Source organism: Cololabis saira, chromosome 3 (genome assembly GCF_033807715.1).
Source record: "Cololabis saira isolate AMF1-May2022 chromosome 3, fColSai1.1, whole genome shotgun sequence".
Lineage (NCBI taxonomy): Eukaryota > Metazoa > Chordata > Actinopteri > Beloniformes > Belonidae > Cololabis > Cololabis saira.
Window position 1 is genome coordinate 22625294 of NC_084589.1, and position 21048 is coordinate 22646341.

The 21048-nt window shown below is 43.9% G+C and overlaps 1 protein-coding gene across 2 annotated transcripts in view; it reads right to left on the reverse strand.

Annotated features, from left to right (window-relative positions):
* Window positions 1-19889, reverse strand: part of kirrel3l (kirre like nephrin family adhesion molecule 3, like) — a 36828-nt gene extending 16939 nt beyond the window's left edge. For both annotated transcript variants that reach the window (XM_061716601.1, XM_061716599.1), the window contains exon 1: window positions 19331-19889. In XM_061716601.1, coding sequence (XP_061572585.1) covers window positions 19331-19370 — 40 coding nt within the window. In that variant the 5' untranslated portion in view covers window positions 19371-19889. The remainder of the gene's footprint in view (window positions 1-19330) is intronic.
* Between the last annotated feature and the right edge of the window lie 1159 nt (window positions 19890-21048).

Consider the following 21048-nt stretch of genomic DNA (forward strand, 5'->3'; position numbering starts at 1 on the left):
ACACACTCAAGTACACAAACACGCACCGCAGTTTTTGAGTGTTTTTCCACCAGACTAAAAATGAGGAGCTTGTATATTGGCTGGAGTTGAATCAGATTCAAAGAGAAAGACTTCAAACCCCTTGAAATTCTTCCATTGCCGCTGCGGATGCTCGTTTATTTACCTGGCTGTCTCGTGCAGGTAAATATGTGCAAAGGTGATAATAGTTGAATGTGTTTAATGGAGCATTACATGCTGAAATTTAGTTCGCCAAATCCCCGCCGTAAAAAATGGCACATTTACTGTGCTTCTTACCTTGTTGGGTGTATAGTGTGTGCTCTTTCCAGTTTCCCTCAGTAACAAGGTCAAAACACATTTGGTCTCTTACATCCTAATCCGGATTTCTCAAAATGGAATATAATTTCACGCCACTGGATGCACATGAGGCTAAGTTTATGTGCATTTCTGTCTGACTGCTTGAGCTCAGCGTGCGTTTTTCCTGTCTGAAAATGTGCTATGTGTGTTTATGTCTGTGTGGATGCCTGTGCCTCTCAATGTGTTAATAGGTCTGGAGGACAGGGCAGTTGTTAATAGGGAAGGGAACTTGTCAGGCACTGGAGGGCACATTTAGCAGTTACTTTGACACAGTGACTTTGCTGTCACATGGTTGGAGTTAAGTGCATAGCAAGCCTCCCAAACTTGACCGCCACCTATTAAAGAGCTTTGCGCTGACCCTGGCACTGCCGGCACTTCTTTCGCCCGTTTCATTCGAACTGATAGGGATACATTCACATTAGGAGGGATCAGGAAGTGATGGACAGATGTCGGTAGGGATCCATCCACCGCTGGACATCTGCCGTGATAGATTTAAGTGTAGACTCGAGCTGTCATTATGTGTGAGTGTGTGGGCAGAAAATGCGTACGTGTAAGCAGTAGCCATGATGCCAACGACTAAGAAAGATAATGGCACCACGCATGACCTTTATACACAGCGCGGATCCAACACACACACACTGCACACTTTGGCAAGTCACCACAGTAACCATCTGAGAAAAAAAGAAAAAAAACCCATCCAAGGGTATAAGTTAATTTTACTCTGCATGCCCTTCAAGTGAACATAGAATAACAGGAGACTCTCCATCCTGTTCACTTTCCCATGCTCAAAATTCAGCTGCACTTGATGTTGAAAGATGAGGTGCATTGTCCAGACATTTTAACTGTGAATCTACTCCCGGTTCGCATACCCTTCCAGCGTGAGGAGTGCAACCTCCCTTCCTGTGAGGTCTATAAATATAAGTGCTATTAACTCGACTGGCCAATTTGCTGTGTGCAGTAATAATTAAAGATGTTAAAAAAGAAGCAGTGCCAGATCACTACTTACATTTTTTGCCTCCGCCCCAATAGTCACAAAGGGGGAATTCAGATGGTGTAAATTTCCCCACAATAAGAGGCAAAGAGGGGAGAAAAAAAACCCACAGTGCAGAAAAAGGCAACTGGCAGAAAAGTGTCAAGCTTGGAATAAACAACCCCTCTCCCCAAATGCCATCCATTGTGCCTTGTCTAGATAAGGCTTCTAAATCGGGCTGGAAAATGGGAGCTCCATTTCTCTCTGTATGGAATTATTATCCCTTTGTTTTGACTCCGGCTCTTTTGTGTTTCTTTTACTGAGTATGTGTGAGTGTGTGCTTATGTTATGTGTGTGTATACAAAACATACAGCAGCACTGAACCAAAGAGTCCCAGAGGGGATACTGCACCCATCTCCTGTTTGATCTGGCTACTAAGCTCATTACTGTGACTCCTACTGAACTTCTGAGAGCTTGAAGGGGTTAACAACAGTTACCACCCACCAGCTTGTGGCGGTGCATGAACTTCATGTGTGAGAACCTCTGGGTCGTTCCTTTGGCTCGGCCTCTTGCAGACGTCTCCAGCCCGGGTCTTTGCAGATGGTCTCAGCCCTGACAGTGCCCATGCAGACTCACTTCAATCCTTTCTCTCCCATATTGCATTCCAGCTGCACTCCCACCCACCCACTCTCACTATCTTTTCTCCCATTCTGCGTTTTTGTGCCCAAATTGCAGTCTAACAGCTTTTTAAGAGCTGTTTTGCTGGAGTTTAATCCTCCTAGCCTCCCCTTTCAGCCTTTATTCTATTGTGAAAATCTTGGCTCAGACCTAGACTCTCTTTAGACGTTGGACCGGCTCATCCACCCGACCCCCCCCCCTTCCCGCTCTCCGCCGACACCCCCACCCAGGGCATTCGCTTCCATTCCTGCATCCATCTGCAATCCGCTACCATCCTCTCATTCCTCCGCTTATCGCTGTCTACAGTCAGTTAGGCACAGTCCCTGAAATCAATGCTACGCGGGCCCCCTTAAGAGTTATATAAGGTGTTACTAATTGTTGATTTGCTTTCTCTGTGCCTTTTTCTGCCATCACTCTCCTTTTTCAGACTCCGTCAGCTGTCATCTCCTGCCAGACTCTCCCTCCAACCACCCCCCTCCCTATCTCTTCCTGCTTCCACTTTCTTGTTTCCCCTGTCCTTTTCTCTCGCTCTCTGCATCCCTGGTGTGAAAATCACAGGGGTTTGTGTCAGCTTGTCAACACAACACTCAAGAAAGCAGGTTGGGTAGGGGTGGGGGGGCAGCAGGAAAAAATAAAAAAAAGATGCCAGAACGAGCAGAAAGACTGAGGCAAGGTAAAATGGAAAAAGTGGGCTCCTGTCAGCTTCCGATTGCAAAGGAGCAAGTGTGAAGGGGTCGTCGGGGGGTGGAGGGTAATGGAATGCAGTAATCAGTCCGTCTCCAAGGCCGTCACCATGAGGCTTTTCCCTGCTGGGGCAGGGCGCTGCACACATCAGGGCAGCAGTGATGCTGATCACATGGCCAAGCAGCCCCAGAGTTCCTGCTTGGGTAGCTGCTACAACAGATGCATCAGATGGTACAATAGAGCGGTATGCATGCAAGGAGAGGAGAGCGTGAGGAGAAAAAGATAGGAGCTGGGGAAGACAGGGTCCAAGAGTGCTGATGTGACATAGTGAGTGAGTGAGTCCATGTGAATGACTCGCGCAGTCACTGTGCTGCAGTGCCTGACAATGTGCCATAAACACACTTGTTCTCATGCTGCTCTCCCACACTTGCCACTCGCATGCATGTGTGCATGTGCTTTCAGTGTCGTAGGGTCCCATATCTTCGGGGGTTTTCCAGTGGGCAGACGTATCTCTCTCAGTAAAATTCCAGCATGGCTTTTAAACAGTTCCCACACTCTGAAGCCCGGGAGCCACAGAGCTGAGAGCTGACTCCGTGCAGACAGATAACAAGTGACTGGCTGGCTGGCAGGAGGACAGGAAACAAAAAGCCATATAAAAAATAAAAAAAAAAGACAGAAAAGGGGAGGGATTTGGTTGTGGCGGTATGAAATTGTCTGTATACATCAGCAAGCCGTGTTGACAAGATGTTGATTGAGCTCGTCTTGTCATTTCGTTCCTTCTTACCCCCTGGTGGTTTCCTCTGCGAGACAGCTGCTGGCTGGATCTGTGTCACAGTTCCAGCCCTTTTCTGTCCTCCCCTCAGCCGACTCTCCTCTGTTTTTCTTGTCTCTAGCCTAATTTGCCCCCCCCCCCCACCAGTGTTTGGATGGAAGGGCTTTCAGTATAATTTGCTGTGCTTTTAATCATTAACTTCTTGTTTTTTTTCAAAAGCTCTGGTTTAGTCTCTGCATAACAGCTGACATGGTGGATAAAATAGTAATGGTGCACATCGTGTGGCGCAACGACAGCTCAGAGATGGAACCAGACTGGGTAGCAATACTCACATTCCCAGCTTGCAGACATGACAAGTAAACAAAACAAGTAAATATACTAATAAATGATAGATTACAAAATCTATAAAACAACGAAGAGATAATATTAAAACTGCCTCTATCTCTTAATTTTTTTCTAAAAGGCTCTGGAAATGAAAACAAAGGAATTCTCAGCATAGATTCAGTGCTGGGACTCAGAGCCTTATGCTCTGGGGTATCAATTAATTTAGTCAAGGGATTTGCAGCCTGCTCTTCATAATTGAGCCCAGTGGAGACCCCCTTGGCTCTTCATGATAGGAACTGGTGCGTTTCATAATTAATACTTTTCCCCCCTTTTATTATTATTATTTTTTAATGAGGGTGCTAATGCTGTAAATGTATGCATCTCATTAGGGTAAGAGGACCATATACTGAACATCATTGTTCACTTCTGCCATGTTTGCTGCTGGTGAGATGAATAAGAGAGACACCTCATTCAGAGGCAGCAATGGCACATTGAAGTCGATGCCATGTGTGTGTGTTTGAATAAAAAACACAGCTTGCTCAATGAGAGTCTCATTAGTGTTGCTTAATATGTGTGCTTTTTAAAGCTTAGTGGTTAATGCCCGACTTGCCTCCATTTCATTGGAGCTCTCTTTAATTTGATGCATTATTCTTTTTTTTTTTTTTTCTGAAGAGCCTCTCCACGGAGAGCAGCTGAGCCGTGTTGTGAACTGTGCATCAGAAATACAGAGGCACACAAATACCTCTAATTAAACCTGTTTAAAATGATCCTTGTCACTCTCCCCCTCATGCTCACCCCACATCACAGAGCATGATTCTGGACTGTGCTATCTCTGCGTCTCTCCATCTACACACAGTAACTCCCAGCGATTAAACAAATGACCTCCTCTTTAGGAGTGCCGTGGATCCAGTGCCGCCTCTCGGTTCTTATGATCAGCTTTTAAATTGACACTTATAAGCCAAGCTTATAAGTGCCCCAGTCCATGGTCAGAATTTCTGTTCTTTTCCTAGCTAAATGTGCAGAAATGCAACAGACTGAAAATTGAGACATTCATTTAAATTGCTGATGACTAAAAGCTTCCGGAGCACATAAAAAGAGGGGAAAACGTTACCTGCCCACCTCGATACATCCTGCTTTGTGCTGAGTAAAAGAAGGGAAGGGGAAAACTAATTTCCTGAAACTCCATTTCTTGGGCGTTGATTAGTAAAGGAGCATAATTAGAGTAAAATGTGAACTCAGGGTTTTTCAGATTGCGCCGCTTCCTTCAGAAAAATCAGGCCATGATTAATGAATACATGATTAATGAGAGAACTAATTAATCAATTAATTATTAAGCAAGCACTCTGAATGAAAAAGGGGTAGGACGACAGTGAATGGTGCATATAGGAGATGTTTAGGTTATGTGATAGAGAGCAAAGGATTTAGGATAATCTGCTTGTTTGTTCTGTCAGTTTGTTTTATCTTCTGTTAGAGAGAATGAGGAAGAGAGAAAGTGGGAGGAGGTGAAGTCTTTCTCACTCTTGAGCAACCTCCATCAGCCAGAACTGGTTTGTGACGTCAAAGTGCTGCATTTGCAAGTTACCTGCAAAAACTGGGGTCAGGTCTTTTGGTTAAGTGGAAACAAACCCTGGAATAACGTTTGGCGGATGCAGTGATAATGTTTGCATTGGGCCACAAAAGGCCACACGACCTTCAATCAACACCTCTGAGAAGACTGAGGATGATGCAAAGTTCCCTCCTCCCCGTTTTAAAGTAGGACACCCCATCAATCTTTGATAACCTGCGGCGTGGGTCTCTCCTGTGTGACCAGGCTGATGGGACTGATGGGACATCACAGCAGGGACTGATGTATGAACTGCAGGCTCCACACATAACTGTGATATACAGGAGCGTTTCAAGTCAAGTTTGACCTTTTTTTTTTCTTCTAGATATTAATCGCTGCAGTGAAAGAATATGTGTGATATATTCCTCCCCCAGGAGCTCTGCACACTTTTCTTCTTTGTTAAGGGGTGTCTTCTCTACCTTTAGATTGAGAAGGTGGGTTTTATCTTGTCTGTCAAAAGTCCCCAGAGCTGCAACACAACAGGATATGGGAAAAAAATATTATGTTATAAGCGGATGGGTTTATTGTCTCTATTAAAATGCAGCATCACTCTATAAAGCTGCATTTCCCCAGCCTCCCCTGACAACCGGAAACACATCCTCAAAGCAAGAACATAAGAGAAGCATCTTTCATCCCTGCATATTTTTCCTGCTGGCCTTATTAAGAGTTGTGAGTGACGGAGGCTGAGAGTGTTAGGGGAGTCTCAGGGGGCTTTGATGGAGGCAAGCGATGGAGCTGCAGCAGACTGAGGGTGAGATCATGCCTACGTTTATCCACTCAAAAGTGCTTTATAAACTTCTTTGTCTGCATACCATTTCCCCCTAACGCGCCTTTTATTTCTGTGTTCGTTCTGGTTTATTGTTTTTCCCAAACGGCCACTGGCTGGACTAGTGCTGCATTCTGGCCTAATCATACCATGGCATTGCAGATTTCCTCCGAGTCAACTGAGTCTGAATGGGTCTTTGTCACACGGGGTGGGTTAGCTCATTAGCTGTGAAACCCTGGACATATGGTGGCTGTGTGTTGGGATGTATCATAGCGGAGAATGCCATGGGTTGGGCTCTTGACCCTTGCCTGGCCTTTAACACCTTACCGGCTGCACCGAAGTCTGTGGCTTGATTAACTTAAAACAACTTCATTGTGCCCTTTGTTTTGGGGTGTGTTTTCTTTGGGGGTTTTATTCCGGGTGAAGAATGTTTCTTTTGCAGTAGAGACAGATGTGTGGTATGTGACTGTTTTACCAAGTACACACCACGTGCTTCTTCGTGCGCTGCTGTGACACACTCACAAAAATGAACGCACACTTTTCCAGTGGTACACTGTTTGCATGACAGAAGTAAAGCAACGCCGGGAGGCAACAGCGTGTATCTTTGGTGGCCAGACTTGTTTAGAGAAACCTCCTTTTGTCATGTTGCGATAAGGGTTTTAAGTCTCTCCAGGGGAAGTCCAGGATGCCCACTACAGTGACACTACTGCTCCAAAAGAACCATAAAGAAATGTTTCTTCCATGCATGCCTGGTCATACTTCATAGTCGATAAAATAAAACTTTTAGCTTTAAACATTTTTTTCTTGACTTCTTTTCTTGTGTTTTGCCAATATGTCTGAATATTTGTGAAGCCATACTTTTTTAGTGTTCACAGCTACTGAGAAAGCTCAGGTTTGGAGTTCTGATAAACAAGTGAAGCGTTACAGGCTCTTAAGCCCATCTGGAGAGATGATCGATCATTAGAAAGAGTGTGTAGATAACTCCCTCAGCTTGCCTGCTGGCTACCACTGCTCCTATATCACTCTCAAAGGATACGGTATGAATCACAGGAAGTCGAGATCAATCTTTATAGATTGTGCCGCGTGATTGCAAATGAAGAAGAAAAAAAACACTTTTAACCACTTGAATGCGCCACTGTCTGCCTGTGTGTGTGTGTGACCGTCTTTGTGACATGCACGGCAACATGCATGAAGTGGGCTTTTTAACTTTCCCTCTTTGCCTATTTTCTGTTTTTTGCAGACTCTAACCGTAGAATCTGCCCTACCTTTATTCATTTATTTTTCTTTGTCCATCCTGCTCTTAAATCTCCCTTCTTAAGAGAGCCATCTTTTAAATCTTAATTAAAACAGACTCCAACTCCCCACCACTACCTCACCCGCCTCCCTTTCACCCTCCCAGGGACCGGCTGAAAGCAGCTTAGAACAATCAAGAGGACGGATTAGAAGTGAGAAGAAAAGACGAGAAGAGGAGATGCGTTGCTTTGGTGGGGGGGGGGGGGGGGGGGGGGGGGCTATGAGAATGTAACGGCAGACAGAAGTACTGAAGAGAAAGAGGGAAAAAATGACCCCTTTCCTTGATCCACCCCCCCTCCCGATCCTCTCTACTTCCCCCTTTTGCTCCATCTCGGCGTCCCTCTCAGGGCTCTGGAGTCTTGGCCTGACCTATTGACATTCAGCTTCTCGGAAGATTAAGCAGCGAATGGAGCCTCTGGAAAGGGTAAACACTCTGGAGGAACAATGACCAACAGGCGGCAACCTTATTGGATTCTAATTAACTGTCAGGAGAGATGGCTAGGGGCATGTTAAGTGCTGTGGGACGCAAGTTAGAGCCCCAGACCTCAAGTGCGGCAACTCCCATCCTCTCTTTCCACACAGATCGCTTCAGTCCTCCATTTGTATCTCTGAATTTCCTTTATTTTCTTTCCTCTTTGAATCAGTTTGCCCTCCGTTACATATACAATACAGCCCATGAGAACGGCAGACAGAGCCTTTTAAAAGCAACCTTTAGAAAGCTTCCTTGGGCTGCGTCTCACTCGCCGTCTCCTCTTCTCTCCTAACAAGGTAGAACAGGGCGCTTCCCCCCCAGAGGTAGCTATTTGAGAGATCAGGTTAAAATAGGCTGAAGAATTGAGAGAGATTATTTTATATTACATAGATTGAATTATCTGCAGTGAAGAGGAAGGATGATGGAGAGTAAAATCATTTTTCTGCTCTGCCCTCGGGAGGAGCACCACCTGAGGGAGTGAAGGAGCTAAATGGATGGAGTCGAGTGAAAAGCTGATTGTGAGAGGTCACACATCTGAAAATACAACCACTTCTTTCCTCCCCTTTTGCATTTTTATCCATATTAACTGGCAAACTAATTTGAGTGTGAGCTGGTCTCTGTATGATTTCTGACTCAAGCAGTAGGTCCTCTGGGTTTGAGTGGTCCCCTGATTAGGCCAACTCACAATGGTGATGTGGTTTCTGGGGTCCCCTGCACAAAGCCACAAGCACTAATTAGACTGGGCTCATTAAAGCGTTAGTGTGAGAGAGGGCCCAGACCATCATGGGTTGTGGCAGACACAGAAGGGAAAAAAGCGTTGCCCCACTGGAGACAAGCCATCGTCGCCTCAGCTAGCATATAAAGCAATTCATTAATTGGTGTGAAAACACACATGCACACACCAAAAGCCATGCATTTGCAAATACACACTCGCACACCTCAGTGTGAATACACATACTAAGGTTATTGGTATTCCATATACCCACTGCTTGTTAACACATTACCTGGGATCAAAGAGGCAATGGATGGAAGTAGTAGAGCCTAGAAGAGTCATTATTTGTTGAGGAAAATTGCAGCCCAGTGTTATGTTTGTCCTTTGGCAAACTTGGTAGAATAGAGTTTTTTTCTTGACAAAATGGACAAATCTTTTCCTTCGTCACCATCATGTGAGAGCCTTTGAAATCGTCAGAGTACTTAAAAAAAAAAAATCAAAAAAATCAAAGCCTGAAGAAAATGAATCAGAGCTTTAGTTGTGATCCAAGCCCGGAGGTGTAAACGGGATCCACATGACCAGTGTCCATTTCCTCAGCGTTATAGCAACAGTCATGGCTGTAATAGGTTGAACTGAGCCATTGATTTCTCTCATGCAACCTCTCTTTCTCCCCAAAACTGGTCTGTGCCAGTTCACTTATACACCCGGTTCTTTTGGACAAAACACCATTCTCTGAGACAGCTCACGCAAAACTTAGGCTTAGGCCATAAAAAAGAACCCACATACACATTTCCACACACAACAAATACAATACGTCTCTGCTTGAATTCCTCAGCGGTTAAACAAAGGCTTGAGTTTAAATTGGCTTTTAAAAAACTCCCCAGGCCAGTCACGGAGTCAGTATACTGTATGTGTTGGAGGACTATTTAGACAGAGAGGAATAGCTAAGCTGAGGTTTATAGTGTGGTGAATGGTTAATCTAAAGTGTGACAACTCAAGAGCTTCTCTCTGCCATTTTCAATAGACCTCCAATCAGGTCTGACAAGCTCCTAAATCTTTAGTCAGCTGTTTTATCTGACCTGTGATTGAATGGCTTCATTAAGTGCCTGTTTATCTTTCCATGTACTACAGCTCTAAAAACCTAGTGACACGCCCAACACCCCCAAGCACGGCCTCCACGGGAACCTGAGGAGATGCACGAGTGTATTACCGCGTAAAGAGCTACAAGCAGTCTAGTTAGTTGATAATAGGGCTGTTCGATTAATTGATTTTAAATCGTAATCGCGATTATGTAATTAGAACGATGTTAAAACGTGAAAATCGTAAAATCGATTTTTCACTTTTTTTTATTTTTTTTTACCTTGTCTGCACACATATTAATGATTGATACCATATTAACGATTGATGGAAATACCTCTCAATACCTGCAACAAGTGCCCCATGGGAGAGGCTCTTTAGTGTAGGAGGGGGCGTTGGAACATGCCACCGGGCAGACCGGCTCGTGTTCCTTGCAAAAAACTTGCAAATGTGAATAGCAAATGTAATGACTGACATCACACACCTCTACCTCCTTCATGGGTTGCATTATTATTTAGCATGCAAAGACCCAGCTTAGTTTAATTAGAAAATGTCTTGTTTTATTTAATTGGAAATATAACTTACTGTATGTCTGCAAGTGCTGATTTGCTGATTTTTTTTTTCAGAGATAAAACTTTATATTTTATTATATTTTTTAAAACTTTTTTTCAACTTATTTTACAGAGTTTTGCACTTTATTCATTCATTTTTGGTTTAATAAGAGCAAAGTTTGCACTTAAAGCCCAATGGGGCAAATGTTCAATAAAAAAACAGCATATTTGAAATCATTTCTTTGCCTTTTGTCAATTCACAAAATAATCGTAATCGTAATCGAAAATCGGATTTTGAGAGAAAAAAATTGAGATTTTATTTTTGGGCATTTGAACAGCCCTAGTTGATAATTGTAGCTTTCTTTTTCTTTTTTTTTCGCAAAAACACCCTCTGTCTGCTCATCAGCTTTCCTATAGATCCAACAGCTCACACATTCTTTTTAGACAGTGTTTGCAGGATATGTAGCCTTTGAAGATTTTGGCATGAGTTGTAAGTGTAATTCTGCCGGAGCAAAATAGAGGACCAGATGAACCCGTGACCTCACAAAGACGGAGAACCTCCCAAACAAGCCACAACAAACAGCTCTCTGTAGCCACTCCACGGCTTTGATCTGAAGGGGCCGAGATGAGATCTGTCTCCTCTTTCCTCTCTTCTCTTTTGCCCTTTTCTCCTTTTACATACACCATCTTCTTATATGGCTCTTTCCTCTCCTGCTGAGCAGGTGTATTAAATGAGGTGACTATTCCAGTAGCATTGGGCCGCACCTCAAAGTGCAGTCTGTGAAGACGGCTTTTCTGCCTCCCTCTCATCTTTTATCCTTCCCATCGCCCCGACTCCTTTACTCGCCCCTTTCCTTTCCCTTTATCCCTTTTCCATCCCCTTTACTCCTTTTAACATGTTCTCCTCTGCGCTTGAATGTGAAATAGAGGGCCATGCCTCTAAACTATTTGAATTCATCCACACCTCCCCGCCTATCTCCCTCGGAGCATCTCCCTCTCAGCCCATTGTCTGTTTAGCTATACGTCTAATTATGCTGTCTCACTTATGTAATTAGTGAAAAAATAAATGGCTAACGTACTTTTGTGTCCCCCCCATCACCCCTCCTGCTGCAGGCTCTGAGAAAACAAATTATGGAGAACAATAGGTACAAATGGCTTCTGCACCAAACCACATGATGGATGCAGCCAGAGTTCACTGCATCTCATCCCTTCCTGTTTCCCTCCTTCCCTCTCACTCTCTTTATTCTTCCTCCATTCTCCATTATCTCCAGCTCTATATGTCTCTGTTTGGAAACAGGGGAGGACTTGAGCTCGCTCTCGCCAACTACCCTATCATTGTAAGGCTGTATCATCCATCTTCCCTTCTTGGCAATGACACTACATTCACACTGACAACATATTAAGCAAGCTCTTTTCTCTGTCCCGCTCTTTTTTACTTCTCTCTATGCTTGTCTCTTTCCCTTTCCCTGCTGTTGTCCCCAGTGGTAATCTCTCCTCCACTTTCCCCCAGAGCATTCTATATACCATGACTGCAAAGCAAACGCCTGAGACTCTTTAAAACAAACAGCGAGCATCCTGTGCCATAGCCCCATCTGTGGATAGTGAGAGAAGGGAACAATCGGTCCCTCTCCTCCCGAGTTTCGTTCTCTTTCCAGCCCCCTGGGATCTGCACAGCGCCAGGATGCCTCCGTCAGATGGGTGCAGCGTGCTGGAACAATGGTTGGGCTGCTTCCTCCAGGAGGGGTGTTAGGTTTTACCTCAGCCAGCTTGGGAAACACTTAGCCATGTGTTCCTGCCCTCCCTGCAGCATCTTTACAGGAATGTGACAGAAGAAGCAATGCACCTCTCTTCCCTAACCCTCACACACCCGCTATATACGCGTTCACACACACACACACGCAAACAATCACTGTCTCCGTGCCCAAGTGTACATTCAAGATCTGATGTTTAACCTGGGGTGTTGAAATATCAACTTTCTATTAATCCCCCTCAGACTTGCAGTCAGTTTTCTCCTTTGTTGTTTTTTCACCTCTGTCGAGCTGGAAGAAAAACAGCAGGTTTGCTTTACACCAATACAAGCATATCCATTACCTGAAATGCTAGGCTCCTGGCAGTAAATCCCTTTGACCCCTCTGCCTTCCTTTTCTTTCTGATTCTCCCTCCCCCTGTTATCATGCTGAGCCCATTGTTGTCTTTGCATCGGCTTTCTTCACCCCAGCAGACAGCAGGAGAGAGCCACACCTTGCCCTCCTACCAGTTCAACTGCTCCACACATCAACCACCCGCACACTTTGCTGCTGCTCACATCTCTGCTCTGCTCAATAGCATTATCGTGTTTTGCCACTGAGCAAGATTCAATTAAAAGCTCGGTCAATAAACTTTGACTGACATTCCCTGAGTTGATGGCAAATTGTCTGCCATCTCTCGCAGACCTCCCAGGGTGGAGTGTCTCAGCCCTGTTCCAGATTCTTCACTGAAAAATGGAAACAAAAGACACGGCTACTAGTAATGGGTGATATTTTACCGTTCACGATATACCGTCAAAACAATCCCCCACGGTAAGAATGTGTTATCTTGCGGTAAAAACGATAAATTCCCATTGATGACGTTTTTGTGTAAAGCTGATTTATGGTTCTGCGTTAAATCCACGCACAACGTACGTGAAGGAAGGAAGGAAGGAAGGAAGGAAGGAAGGAAGGAAGGAAGGAAGGAAGGAAGGAAGGAAGGAAGGAAGGAAGGAAGGAAGGAAGGAAGGAAGGAAGGAAGGAAGGAAGGAAGGAAGGAAGGAAATGAGCCATAAAGAAAGAGCCTGAAAGAAAGAAAGATATGAGCCTAAAAGAAAGAAAGAAAGAAAGAAAGAAAGATATGAGCCTAAAAGAAAGAAAGAAAGAAAGAAAGAAAGAAAGAAAGAAAGAAAGAAAGAAAGAAAGAAAGAAAGAAAGATATGAGCCTAAAAGAAAGAAAGAAAAAAAGAAAGAAAGAAAGATATGAGCCTAAAAGAAAGAAAGAAAAAAAGAAAGAAAGAAAGAAAGATATGAGCCTAAAAGAAAGAAAGAAAGAAAGAAAGAAAGAAAGAAAGAAAGAAAGAAAGAAAGAAAGAAAGATATGAGCCTAAAAGAAAGAAAGAAAAAAAGAAAGAAAGAAAGATATGAGCCTAAAAGAAAGAAAGAAAAAAAGAAAGAAAGAAAGAAAGATATGAGCCTAAAAGAAAGAAAGAAAGACAGAAAGAAAGAAAGAAAGATAGATATGAGCCTAAAAGAAAGAAAGAAAGAAAGAAAGAAGAAATGAGCCTAAAAAGAAAGAAAGAAAGAAAGAAAGAAAGAAAGAAAGAAAGAAAGAAAGAAAGAAAGAAAGAAAGAAAGAAAGAAAGAAAGAAAGAAAGAAAGAAAGAAGAAATGAGCCTAAAAAGAAAGAAAGAAAGAAAGAAAGAAAGAAAGAAAGAAAGAAAGAAAGAAAGAAAGAAAGAAAGAAAGAAAGAAAGAAAGAAAGAAAGAAAGAAAGAAGGATAAATTCCCGTTGATGATGTCTTTGTATTGGTATTTTTCTTATCGTTATCGGGATAAATGCCAGAAATGATTGTGATACATTTTTTTGTCCATACCGCCCATCCCTAACGGCTACACTTTCTTTTACCCCTCGCAGAGCCCCCTGTGACAACAGAGAGCGGTCCGAGCCACAGCCAAATTACTATTTTGGTTAAGATTTGAGCCCCTATCACAATATTAGCCCTGGCATTCCTGGAGATTTTAACTGACAGTGAGGATGGATAAAAAGAGGGATATTGGAGAAGTTACACCGAGAAGTTGGACTCTGTGGTCTCATGAGAATAAGCAGTGTATCAACAAGTTATAAAATGAGCAGCAGGCAGGTAACTTCTCATATCTTGAGGGCATTTTTCATCCATAGTTAGTTTGGGGGGGGGGAGACAACATGTCCTGGGAGCTGGAGCATCTTTAATTAGACAGTTGGACTTTGACTAATCGCGCCAGAAAAAGCACATAGCCCTGAAGATGCCAGACACTCATCTCAGCTTATCATCCACTGCTCCACTATGCTGTGTCCTTGACCTCTGTCAATGTGGCTGCGTGTTGAGGGTTTGCTTCCTTGAACTCCTTTTGAGTCATTTCTGGATGATATGCACACACACCAGAAGCCCCAGTGCACAACGCTGAATATTTCAGCTCCCCTGCTTAGTGCGATCCGCTGAAAATCAAACTTCATAAAAGAAGAGTAAGAAAGGACTGGAAATAAATCAGCGTGTGGTGTTAAATAAATGTTGTCTGATTGTATTCCTGACTTAACTTTTCTTTTCCTTGAGATCCCTCTGAGCTGCCAGAATCTGTATAGCTATCTCTAATACAAGGTTAAGCAACGCGGCTGGCAAAGATAACACGGGAACAGATATTGCTGGAACGCAGAAGATAAATTTCAATTTGCTGTTGGTTTCCGTGTCTCTGCAGGAGATATGAAATTCTTGTCTTGCTGGGCAGGAATTGATTGGAAAATAAAAATGAGTGTGTGGTCCACTATGGCTGTGATTTTGCTGTTGTATGTTGGCTTTTGGGTTTAAGGTCTCTGTGAGAGGTGATGCATCTTTCTAGAAGGAAGTGACACTTGCATTTTAAGGGGAGATAAATGCAATATAAGTCTTTCTTAAAATAGCTGCCTCTGTATAAATGTGACTGTTTCCCTCGGGGGGCTGTTTTAATGACATGCACCAAATTAATTCCGCTCTCTCCCTCTCTCTTGTCTTTCCATTACTGTGTTTGCACAGAAGAATAAAAGAGTAAACAATTTTGTGCTGTCCCCACCAGTCTGTATGTTGATGATAGAGCCCGAGGAGTCATAATTGGTGAAGAAGACTCCAGGCAATGGCAGGAAGCTGACATGGCCCTCCATTGTCCCATTCTCTTTCATTTCCTCCCCGGATCCTCCGACTACCCCAGAGGAAGACGAGAGGATGCGCGGAGACAGACATAAGGAGAGAATGAAGACGAAAAGAGGATGGGCGAGCAGAGGTAAAAATAAAACTGGAAGAGGCCAAGTGCCATCAACAGTTTGCTACCTGGTTACTTTGGATTCCTGTATTGCGTCGAACCAGCGCACACATCCAGCGAAGTTGCTAACAGCTGATAACAGAGCCCTCGGGACAAAATGCCAAGTTCTTTATCTGTGTTTACGCACGTGGCAAAGCTGATTAGAGACATACAACATCATGAAACCCCATTGTTTCCTTTCCCCTTCCAGTTTCTATCAGAAATGTGGGGGGAAGGTGGAAAATAAGGATATGAAGAGGGGAGAAAGACAATGCAGTGCGTGCGAGACAGTTCTTCAGGATGAGACCAAAAAAAACCCCGGCCATTAACGATATGAGTCATTCATTACTGTGTACATGTGTCAAGAAAACTCAGATTCACCAAGAAACAGAGTCTAGTCTCACCAGAAAATGCGTAATGATGACATTTGTCCGCATCTACAAAAATGTTATTGTGTCACAGTCAGTGATAACAAGTTTTAAAATGGCAACATCCCCATAGACTGATGTCTTCTGTCAGGAAGCGCTCATGTGACAAAAATGTGTCACTTGTATCCAGAGGTGGACTACATTCTAACCCTGACTCTGTATTTTGTACAATCTAAACTGTTTATTGGCTCTAAGAATAACCAAGTAATTTTAACTTGCTCTAATGGTTTCTGATTGAAAGCAAACGAGAATAGGGAAAAATCATAATTGAAAGTGAAGCAGAAATTTAATTTGACTGTTAAAACGGGGTCTCCTGCATGGAAGTTCATGGGCTACACCTCCCACCACTCCTTCCTTTCTCGATGGGTGATGACGGGTGAAGTCGAACGTTGAACGTCAATGATATTGTGCAGGAAGTCATATCAGGATACCAGACGTCTTCCATCAACATGTGGTGAGACATAAACTGAGTCTCTGAAGGAAAACAACCAAATAAAATGTAGTACATGGGCAATTTTTGAGCCTTTATTTGCGAAACATTTTGAGTTGTTGTGGAGCAATCTAGATATTACATGTTCTTTTAGGAGAATGAGCAAAACAACTCCCCACGAGAAAACCACAACACAGAGCTGAACTAGTAAATCAAGCGGACCAAAAAATATCAATATCTTTGTCAGGACTGTCTCTTAAAAAAAATACAACTCACTTATTAAGATTCAGTTGTGTTCAGATTGTGCTGTGTCAGCAGTAGAGTGCACCTCGTGCACTAACACACCCCTCCGTGGCTGGCTGCAGCTCTTGCTTCCAACTTTCTACTTTATCACCAGTCTTTTTATCATAGACGCATAAACAATCACTGGACATGACAGAGGATAAAGAACACAATAAAGCAAGAGAAAGAGAGTGTGACCATGTTAGTGTGACAAGAATAACAAGATGGAGAAGAGGTTAACAATGCTCAGCGGTTTTCTTTGGTGTTTCTGTGACTGCCTGTCTGCTTAATCACCAAGACACTGGTGACACATCCAAGCCTTATCCGTTGCTTAAAATCTTCTTCAGCCCCCAGTCTCATCTTAAACTGTAAAAACTCTTCCCATGCTGCCTCCCTACAAGATTTCAAAGATCTTAGAGCACCATAAAATATGTGCAGCTCCTTAAAACAAACCTCTGGGGCCCAGTTGTCTCTGCATCCACAAGCAAAGCCGCGCTCCTTGTAGAAAAGAGGGATCTCTGGTAATGGGGAAAGGGAAGATGACACGGTGGAGGGGAGTGTGCTCAGCTTGCATGGATTCATCACTTCCTACTAACATTTCAGTTCTACATGTGAGTCGGTGTGTGCCTGCGAGAGGTATGACTGTGAGAAAGGTTTTTTTTCCTAACTTTTGGTGAAAGTATGCTTTCTCCCTGAGGCCCATTAAGCAGATTCACTCTCATGTCCTCATGTTTGACAGTCACACTTTTTTGTAACCGGGCAAAAGAGCTCTGACAAGAGGCAAGGTGGAAAATTTCCTCAGCATTACACTATAGTGAGACACGAGCGGTGTCTCAACTTAAGAGGAACGGAGAGAAACTTGTAATCTCAGCTCACAGCCTTTGAACTTGGCCCGATGAGACGAAAGCGACCCAAAGCAAAAGGTTCCAAAGAAGAGCTGAAGATTACTCAGAATACTGATGCAGTGTTAAATCCAATTCCTTTGGGAGCCTTCCCAGAAAGTAAATTATCTGTGTTGTGCAAGACTACATTCATAAAAATGTATGCAACATGCCATACACTCATTTCAACGGGAAGCCAGGAGTTGTGGTCAAATTGTGACACTCATTGGAGCATCTGTGACTCTGTAATAGAGTGACACTGTAAATGAGGTCTGGGGTCTCTTAGGTTCTAATTAGGGCAGCTGTTGCCATTTTCATTATTTGTGTGTATTTGTGGGTGCAGCAAGAGAGAGAGCGGGAGCGTGTGGGGTTAATGTTTGTTCATGTGCGCATTGGGGTCGAGGGTGGGGGGGTATATCCCGCTGTCTGTCTGGCAGCGTCTTCTCATCCAGCTGTTGCTAGTCTGTCAGGGAGCGGAGGTTTACTGGTGCCACATCCCTCCCCTGAGCTTTGAATAATGGTAAAACCATGCGGAACCAGAAGCTGGAGGTGACGATGAATGCGCAGCAAATGGCCATGAGGGCACTCTTCGCCATTTGCTGAGGTAAGAAACTAAAACAACTGTCTCTTGCTGAGGCAACGATACTAAAATCCATTATTAAATCAAAAGGGGCTTTGTTCCAGTGTCCTGTTCTTGCGCATCAGCCCTTAAATCTAATTTGCACTCCTTATGAGATCAAATAAATCAAAATTGTGCAAGCTCCTCCTAAAGGCTCCCTAATCAATATACTGTATGTTTAATTCCTTGTCATTTTGTCTGAATTCGTTCTCAGGACTTTAATAATAAATTTGACATGCTGATGCAGAGGTGGAAATCAGAGGAAGTGAAAGCGGGGGGAAATTAGAGAGCACTAATTAATTACTTTTCATATTTAATTTATGTAGTTTTTCCATCAAGCTGCAACTTTCATTGACACTCGTGTCCTAATGCGTTTCGTCATAAGACTCCAGCAAGAGAAACTTTGAAATCAAGTCTGGAAACCAAAAGCAGCAGAGGGTCATGGTGTGAGAGTGTGAGCATGAGAGTGGGTGAAGGGGGAGACAGGTGTTCGCCTCTGTCTGAATCAAGAAAAACAAACGCTCTGTCTTGCAATTTGTCAGTCAGTCTCCATCCCCTGCTCACTCCCTCTTTCTCTCCTCTCGCCACCCTGCATCTGCCTTGAGCCAGCACAAAGATAGACTGCGCACCTTTTGTCTTCTTTCTGAATGCGTTGAATTAACTTCTAGTCCAGGTATATGATAGCAGAGCAAATCCCATCACGCTTTTGTTTAATGAAAATCAGTGCGGTCCCCTCTGGGCACATCCGACCGGAGAAGATGCAAAGCGCGGAGCTGCCTCTTCATCAACGACTTGTTCTGTCCTGGCGTGCTTTTGTTGTCGGTGGACACGGGAGCGAGCGGACTAGACATTGCACCCTGACACGTTTCATTCATTTTCTTGTTTTTGTTTTTAATTTTTCAGTCAGCCCTTGTAAGTTTAACTTTTCGTCCGTGCGCCACGAAACCACAGCTAGAGAATATAGAGACTCGCCTCTCTCCGAAATTCCGTATTTGCACAGAACAAAAAAAAAAAAACAATCTCAGCAAACCTAAACAAATTGCCGCTTGCAACTCCTTTTCGGTTTCAAAATCCTCTACAGTCACGGAATCACACTTTGAAAGCCAGTTAAACATTTAGCGACAACTTACAGCAGTGAAATGTTGCATTGCAGCAGAGCAGCTGCCCCGCTGAACCAGCGCACCGAGCCTGAAGGCTGATTTATGGTTCCGCGTTACACCAACGCAGAGCCTACGGCGTAGGGTACGCCGTGTCGCTGCGTACCCTACGCCGTACCCCTGCGTCGATTTAACGCAGAACCATAATTCAGGCTTGACGCAGCGCCGGAGCGCAGCGCGTCTTCTCCATCAACACACACTTGCATGCCCAACTATTGAGGAGCAAAAAAACGCGTCTTACCTGTGACCGTAAGGCAAAAGATGAGGTATAGAGATGGCATTTTAGTAACCCTGGCCGCGGACTGTGTTGCGTAGTTCGGTTCTTGCTCCGTGTGTGCGACCGCGGCACCAGGATCAGGATTAGCTGGACGGACAAGCGCACTGAGATTCGTCTATAATACCATCCAGCTAAACAGAGATCACTCTGAATGCTCCGAGCAGTTTATGAACTCTCATTTAATACATCTCCACAGTTGGTAACTTTCCCCCCTCTGCATGAGCTTCTCCTCCGGGGTCCGCTCCGGAGCCTTTTTTGCCTCCTCCTCTGCTCTCTAGCAGTCCATTAGTGGTTCGGGCGTTTCAGTCAAGGTTCATCCACAGTCCAGTGTGAGCTGCGCTCTGAAGCGGTCTCTGCTCCACCACCACGGCGCGCACTGATCACCCCGGCCAAGTTGCCTCTCGCTGGAGTCTGGAGCTCTACTGTGACACACACCACCTCCTCCTCACACACTCCACACTCTCTCTACTCCGACGGGTCTCCTCGGTTTACTTCGCCCTCCCTCCTGCCTAGTGGAAATGCGCGGTGACAGTCATGTGTTGGTGGGGTTCACCAGCCTGGCAGGCTCTGACTGGGAGCTCCTCCACCCCCGGGCCCGGGGGGGCCGCTATTGGCTGAGCGGGCTCACTAGGATATTTAAAACAGTTCATCTCAGTTAAATGAGGCTCCTACATTCGGGATGGGAAGAGACTTGATTTATAATCTTCTACAGATTTTCTTTTTTTTTTATATTTTTTATTTTATCTTTTTCAAGTTTCACAGAAAGGAAAGAGAAAAATAAATAAATAAAAATAAAGAATGATAGTAACAATTATAACATCATAACTTCCCGGGGGAGATGTAGTATTTTTGCCATTCTTTTCTTTCCCTTCTTTAAGGGCATGGCTGGGATTTTACCTTAAATGTAGACCATTTTTTGTCAGGGTGTGGTTGTCGAGGACCCAAGCGCAGGAGAGCAGAAGGCAGGAGTTCGCAACAAAACAGGATTTATTTAGTAAAACAAAAATCAAAAGCGCTGCAGAGCAGGATCAGAGGCTGAACAAAAACAGGAATCCAAAAAACCAGAGGAGACATGGAGGGAGCAAACAGTACGGACCGACGTGGAGAAGGGGAAGACCAGATATACACAGGGGATAACGAGACACAGGTGCAGACAATCAGGGCAGATGGGACACAGGAGGGACAGAACTGAAACTCAAAAACTGGGGGGAAGTGTCAAACCCCAACAAAATGTAGACCATTTTTGCCACTTTTGAGCAAAATCCCTTCCTCTAATTCTCAAACAAAAAGTCAATTTTTCCATGGCGTATATTTCTTCAACAATGTCTAGCCATTGTTTCAGCGCTGGGGGATCACTTTTCATCCAGAGTCTTGTCAAGGCCTTTTTAGCAGCAACAGTCAATATTTTGAAGAGGTAGATGTCTCTCTTTTCAATTACTTGAACAGGGATAAGTAAGTCCCAGATATACAGTCCTTGGGTCTTTAGGTATTCTTAGATTTAGAATTTCCTCCATTGTTTGGATAACATTATGTCAGAATAATTGTATTTTTGGACATGTCCAAAAGATATGAGAATGATTGGCTACTACATGAGCACACCCTTACCAACAATTCTGTTGTTGTTGTGTTTGTTTAGTGATGTGTGGAGTGATAAAAAAGCGTATGAGATTTTTCCATCCGAA